At 35.0% G+C, this 7,283-nt stretch overlaps 1 protein-coding gene across 3 annotated transcripts in view; it reads right to left on the bottom strand.

The window, feature by feature from the left end:
- Positions 1–1,768: 1,768 nt before the first annotated feature.
- Positions 1,769–7,283, bottom strand: part of LOC129791656 (uncharacterized) — an 84,063-nt gene continuing 78,548 nt past the window's right edge. For 2 of the 3 annotated variants that reach the window (XM_055829915.1, XM_055829916.1), the window contains exon 14: positions 1,769–6,964. In XM_055829915.1, coding sequence (XP_055685890.1) covers positions 6,045–6,964 — 920 coding nt within the window. In that variant the 3' untranslated portion in view covers positions 1,769–6,044. The remainder of the gene's footprint in view (positions 6,965–7,283) is intronic. The other variant, XM_055829917.1, reaches the window with a different exon arrangement.

Raw genomic sequence — 7,283 nt, 5'->3', positions numbered from 1 at the left:
AAAAAAAAAAAAAACAAAAAAAAACAATGAAACCAATTTAAGCTTAAAATTGTGTTAACGTTATTTTAAAAAACAATTAAGATAAAAACTTCAGTTTAGCTTGAAAAATTTTTACGCCTTGTTTAAAGACCTAAAATGCCTGATTTTGGAAAATTTAAGACTAGAACAAAACATTGTAAAATTGCATTGTAAAACCGGCTAAGTCGACCGACTTAGCCGTTTTTACAATGTATCCCTCGAAAATAATCTAAAAAAACAAGGCCTAGCTTAAGATATAAAGCCAACTTTAAGAAAATAAAATCCAGTCCACAATAAAATACTCGGGGAAATCATCTGAATTGATGGAACCCGTATTAATAAAAAAAAAAATACTGAGGTTAAAAGTCGGACCTAGAAAGCTTAAGTCTGAGCTTAAAAACTTAAGCAAGCCTTAAAAACCAAATTATAGTTTTTTTTGCTTTAAAAAACTTAAAGTTCTCTTAATAAAACACCTTTAAGCTCGACCTAAGGCCTTGTTTAAAAAACAACTTCAGTTTAGCTTAAAAAAGATTTTAGGATAAGCTTGAAAACTTTAAGCCAGATTTAGGAAAACTTAAGCAAAGAAAGAATTTGGGCTTATATAAAAAAAAATTTCTGATCCAAAAAACTAATACTTTTGTAACTTAATGAGAAAAAAAGGCTGTCTTAAGAAACTTAAGCTGTACTTTGAAAGAATTTTATCTTATGGAAACTTTAGAAGAAATTGAGAAAATAAAAACTCCAAATTTATTTCCCATTACTCACCTGTCTTTTCTTTTCTCCTTAAATGAGTAGATATTTCTCTCGTTTCCTTTAATTCTTGACTTGTGTGTGTGTGTGTGTTAAATAAAGTATCAACCACAGAGTTTATAAAACAAGTTAAAGTCTTAGGGGTGCTTCATTAAATCGCTTATCAACCTTCAAAAACATTTAATGCCAAACCAAGATGAGTTGAAGCAGAATGAATCAATCAGGGGGTTGGGAATAACCCCCGAAAATTGCTGCTGATCGAAGGGTGGATGATTGTAAATGACTGTAATCATTCTTCACGATCCCCACGGAACTGTTAGCAGGGGACTTAGTGGGTGAGAGGGGTTGCAAAAGGCATGATTAATTGGTTGTAAATTAAATGAAGGATTTAATGAAATTCTCTCTGTCAATATTTGGGGGTACAGAGAGGGACCTTCTAAATACCATCATTGCCATCGATCTGCATCTTAGGGGTGGGTGGAGTGTTGACGAAATGTCAAAGTTTGACTCTTTTGTGAATTATAAATCACACTGGAGGAGGAATTTGGGAAAGAAGAAAAACTTGCGTGCTTTGGTGAATATTTTCTTTGGTCTTTACGAAACTTCTTCACCATTTCCGGGGGTACTTCAATGACGGATTGCGCGTGATTTCAGACTGAGAGAGAGATTTTATTATCCATCCCACCTTAATGTGATGACCGAGATTGGGAATTTCACTTCGTAGCACGTCAATTGATTTTTGATGGTGGAACGATTAACACGATTTCCTCCCGTTTATCCGAAACATCATTACCACGAGGCGTGTGTTGCCTTTTTTTTCTTCCTTTCTCCCTTCACAGGACCTTCCCATCTGCTGGCGATGTTTTTTCAACCATGAGTTTGCCCCGATATAATTACATTCCAATGAACTCCACGTCCGTGACCCTTTTATGCAATTTTCAACTCAAACACCACCATTTCCCTCGCAATGATCTTTTTGCGGAAAATCAAACACAAAATATTCAGCATATTTCATTTTCTTTTTATTCAATCACCTCCCACTACCCCCCACAGTAAAACTTTTCGTTTACACATAAAATCAAATGACTTTTGTATCGTTTTACACTCAATCGCTGAAAGTTTCTTTTCGTCCTTCACGAAAAACTATTACAATTCTACTTTTGTAGCAATTATCGTAAATTTCACAATAGTTTTTCCTTTGCACAAACATTTTCCATCTTTAACGCGAAAGTTTCCATTTTCCTTTTCTTTTTTTTTCAATGAGTGTTGTGTATTATCCTGTTCCACAATAAATGCTTCCAATAACCCATAATCGATAAGAAAATAGAAAGCAAAAAAAGGAAATGCACAGATGTGACCCAGAAGAAATCGGACTAGTAGGGAGCTTTTGTGAGCTTTTCTTTAGAGAATTTTATTTAACAAAAGAAAAACTTTACATCACTCCTAAAAATACTTCAGTTAAATTTTAAGAAAAAAAGGAACGTAGATTATATTCTGTTAAATAACTTTCATTTAAATACTTTAGTTAAAATGTAATTTTGAGAGATTTAATTGATTGATTAAATTCTATGAAAACTGCAAAAATCACATAGATTAAATACCTAAAAAATGATTGACAATTTCACAAATTGAAACTGTGAAAATGTATTAATTTCAATCAGTGAAAATATTGACAAGTTTTCGTAAATTAAATCATTGAAAGTGTCAACAAGCTTTCGCATATTTAATCTGTACAATTGATGATCCCAACTTTTGCGCATTTAGTTTGTCAAATAATATCTATCAATTCAATCAGTTTGAATTATTTTTCATATATTCAATTAGTGAAATATTATGTCCCTAATGCTTTCGCTGTTTGAAGTTTTAAACTGATTTTTTTATGTTATTTGACAGAAGTACTTACTTCAGTGAAATTTATCAAACAGAAGTACTTTATTAGTTTAACTGATTCTATTTCTTTCACTAATTCAATCAGTCAAACTGTTTCTTAAAGCTTCCGGTGTTTATCAGAGAAAATTCCCGGGATGAAAGCTCTGGCTTAAATTGCTGCCATTTCCCCTAACGAACACCGGAAGCTTTGAGAAATAAATCTTTAACGTCAGAAAAGAAAATAAAATAGTTCAAATAACCTTCATTCGCGAATTTTCACGTTTCAAACTACCCAATTGCTTTCACCAATTAAATCAGCAAAAAAAAACTTTCACAGATCGTACCCTGTTAAAGTAGCTTTCATCGAATGAATCTGTTAAAATTACATTTTGACTGAAGTAAATAAGCGAAAGTTATTGATAAAATACAATCAGTGTTTTTTCATGTATTTCTGCTGAAGTACTTTTAATTGTGAATTTTTAAGTTTTCTATAAGAATATTCAACAATTTACAATTTTACTACAAAAAATTTTTCTAAAGGACTTCCTCCTTTTCTTGCCTACATAGTCCGATTTCTTTTGACTCCCAAATGGCTGTTCCATTTCTATTTCAATGTCTCCAATGCCTTCGCAATCTCGCCGTCATAACACCCATCAGATATGTTAAGCTTTTTTTTCTCTTTATTGTACAACATAACCTTCCTCCTTTCCTTTCTCCTCGCTCTCTTTGCTAAATATTAACAATAACTTGGAACTACTCAATAAAGAGCTATTTTATTTGATTTCGTTTTCTTCGAATCCTTAATACTTTGTGTGTGTGTTGTGTGTTTCCCTTAATTGGTACAATTTTTTTTCTTTCTTAACTCCTATGAGAAAATCCCCACATATGGCCTTTGGGCCAATAAATTTACATTCTTCACCTAATTACCCCCGAAAATTTATGCGCTCTGCGAAGGGGTGACAAAGTATATTTCACTGACTTGTTTTGCCATTTAGATGGGGCTCGTAGTCAAGAGGCAAAAAAGGACAAGGCAATTCAATGAACTTTAATCACCACCCCCACCGTTGTTTTCATTCATTTGGAAAAAGAAATATTTACAATTTTATTTGTTATTGTTTTACCCTTAGAAACTAACCTCTTTCTTTAATCTTAAATCATTAAATCCTTATCTATGGCCTCAATTAATTTTTCTTTCTACTATTTACAAAATTTATTTATCAATTTTCTATACTATTAAATCTATAAAGAATTTTATTTATTTATTTTTATTAATAATATTTACATCTAGGAAAAACCATTTTTTACTATTTTTTGTGTATATTTCCATTTTTATCGTGGAAAATACAATCACAGGAATTATTTCTGAATAAATCGAATCTCATCCTCTTTCCTTGTTTCATTTTATTTCATTTTAAAGTTTTAATGATCGGAATTTTTTATTGGAAAATTTTAAGAAATTTTAAAGCGAAACTTTTGTAAAGATTTTCGGGAAAAGCCAAAATATCCCAAAGAATCAATTTTAATTTTCATCTTGCGGATGGAAAGTTTTCTTAACAATTTCCATTGGAGAGATGTACAAAGTCTGCCATCAAAACCAATAAATTTAACTTTCTGCAAAGTTATTCAATCATCATTCTGATTGAGAATGAATCTCGTACCGAAACTTGGTGCACGTATTTTGGGATACTTTAGCTCCACCCCCCAGTAAAATCTCATCCCCCTTCCTGGATCCAGTATGGATTTTGTTGTGAGTTTGTTTTTTTTTTATTTAAATTTTAATGCGAAGAAACCGAAAAATTTCTGTTTTCGACAATTTCGGAACAGTCCTGATTGCCATTTTGAAACTCTCCAACTTTAGCATTGCAATTCCGGGCAATTACCGCAGTGTGTGCAAGCCCAGCACGAGGTCCGAACCTATTATTACATCATTCCTAATGATGGTTACACTCTCAGAGAATGTGACACGACCTCCTACTTCCCGAGAGCCATTCAAACCATTTGAAATTTGCGTCATTTGCATGCTTTCCTATGCTTAAATTTTATTGATATGCACTCCGCATTATAATGCTGATGGTGCCAACAAAACACTCGTTTCTAATGTAAACATTTTACCACAGTGCCTGCCCGAGGAATAAGGACACTGCTTCATCTTTAAAGAAATTTATTTAATTTTAACTAATTCAAAAAAAAAATCAAAAAATTGATTTTTGAGATTCTTAGAGTGAAGATATTTGTTTAAATAATTTTCATTTTATTATTCTGTTTATTTTAACGTTTTCTTTTTTTCTTTTGAAGGAGTTTATTCTATCAGCTATGAGTCATGACTTGGTGGAAAGAAAATAAGACATAACCAAACAAATAAAAAAGGATATTAGCTTGGAAAAATTGAAAAATATTTGCCCAAAAATGCGCCATTGATGTTTTCTTTCTAACTCCATCAGCATATGACCCAATGAACGTAAAAAGGTTAAGACGATTACTTCCCTGAATAAGAGAAATAGCTCAAAGGAAAATACATAAACTCCTTTGTTAAAATAAAGGGAAAATTAGAGGGTAATAAAATAATTCTTCTTTGTGGAAAATTGCGGGAAATTGTTGTTAAAACTTCCTTTAACCAATACTAAATATCGTTGATTTCTCATATTGCTGAATAAGTTCTCAATAATTAAGTGAAATGTTTTGTGATTTAAAAAGGACTTTTTACACAAAATTTTGAAGAAACTTCTATTTTTGAAAGTTCTCTTTGAAATATTCATTAAAAAGCACGATTAAAAGCTCACAAGAAGCGGAAGATTCTCATGAAAAGTCCATTGAAAATGATTTTCAAAAGTTAAACATGAAAGTTTTACTGCTTTTCGTTGTTTTTCTATTCTTTTGTCATTTGAGATTACTTCAGAAAATTCACTTTGAAGAGCTTTTATCATACTTTTCAACTTATTCAAATGAAGTTTTATAATTTCAGAGAATTTTCATTAAATATTTTGCAAAAGATCTTTCCGTTGAAAGACTTTGTTGAATCATAAATATCTCAATTTTAGTTTGAAAAAGCTTTTAAAAGTTTCAGGAAAATCTCGATTTTTTTTCAAAACTTTTACGACAAATTATTAATCCTTAAAAAAGATATATCTAAAATGTTTTTGAAAATAATTTAAAAGAAAGGATAGAAATTGAAGAAACTTACCAAAAAGTTGAAAATTATTTTAACTATCGGTCACTTGAGCTTTAAGTATAGCCTAAGAAAATGTTGTAATATCCGTGTCAGGTACTGTTGTGCACACACTGTACGTCGTCAATGGTCTCCCAAGAGGCGATTTGCTTAACATTTCCTCGGTGATTGCCTGGCTCGTGCCCAAGAGAATGCCCATGTGGGGTGGTATGTCCACACAGCTTCCACATTTAAATTTGCCTCACACTGAAACTTCCTTTGTAAACTTGGACCTGTCGTTGAGATCGAGAATGAGCTTTGAGGAATCGTTGGATTTGGCGCGTTTGCCACCCCTTTCGGAGTCCGAGGACGCCACATCGTCCTCATTGTGTTGCGTTTCCGTCATGTCCTCATCACTGTTGTCCCCACGAACCTCGTTGGCTTCTTCGGTGCGACACACGGACTCCCCATCGCCACCCTCGGATGCGCTACGGCGGTGTTTGGCGCTGTTTGTCGAGCTCCCGGAACAATTACTCACGCCTTCGCGACACTTGCAGCAAGCTTCCACGCTCCTCTCACAGCCACAATTTTGTGCATCATCTGCCACGGGAACGTGCTCCGAATCCACCACATCGGCTACCCCCTGCCTGTCTGGAGCACCCTGCCGCAGTGTGGGTGATTCTGTGACACTATCAGAGCTGCACATGCACTCCAGATGCAGCTCTGCAAAGTCCAGATCACAGCTCTTTGTGTCCACGTCGATGCTGAGACTCTCCATGCCATTTATATTCGGCCTCTTGGGGGGTTTGGGATTGGGTGGACCAGATGCGAGAGTGTGGCACTTTTCCAGGCATTTCCGCAGCTTCTTCAGCGTCTCGCGGTTCTCATCGTCCGTTATGACAATCCTCGCCCCGCCATTGCTCTCGTGGTACCAATGACTCTCCTCCGTGCTCAGCGTATTGGTGGCCTTGTCCACGTGCGTGGCATCAGGGGTTTTTGGCGCATGGCCAGGTGGACGCAGTGTGGGTGGGTGGGTGCACCTCAGTGACTCCAGGAGGGTGGCTATTGTCGCTACAGCCACCCCCCGCGGTGGTGCTCGCTCCTGGACACGCTGAAGCTCACTACAGAGGTGCTTGATCTCCTCTATTGCCTCCTGCTCCGTCAATCGACCTTCATGCGCTGCTAAAAGGAAATTCGATACATTGTATACAAAGAAATCAACCCCCGCATCACAAATCCCCATCCACATTCCTCCCCCCACACACTAAATCCCGCCACGTGCTGGCAACGAAAGCTCAACAAAATGCAAATTTAACTCTATTTGGAACATGCGTGAAAGGAAATACAATCTTCCTTCGGGGATTATCATTTCCACCCATTCCCCATTGGGGTTGTTTCATTTTTTTTTGACGATAAAAAGGGTTGGGGATTGATTTGCAAATTTTTATTGTATAGAAAAGGGCAAAAAAATGTTTCAAAGATATCAGTTTTCTTTTTAAAA

Source organism: Lutzomyia longipalpis, chromosome 3, assembly GCF_024334085.1.
Source record: "Lutzomyia longipalpis isolate SR_M1_2022 chromosome 3, ASM2433408v1".
Classification (NCBI taxonomy): domain Eukaryota; kingdom Metazoa; phylum Arthropoda; class Insecta; order Diptera; family Psychodidae; genus Lutzomyia; species Lutzomyia longipalpis.
This window is presented reverse-complemented; position numbering and strand designations above follow the sequence as displayed.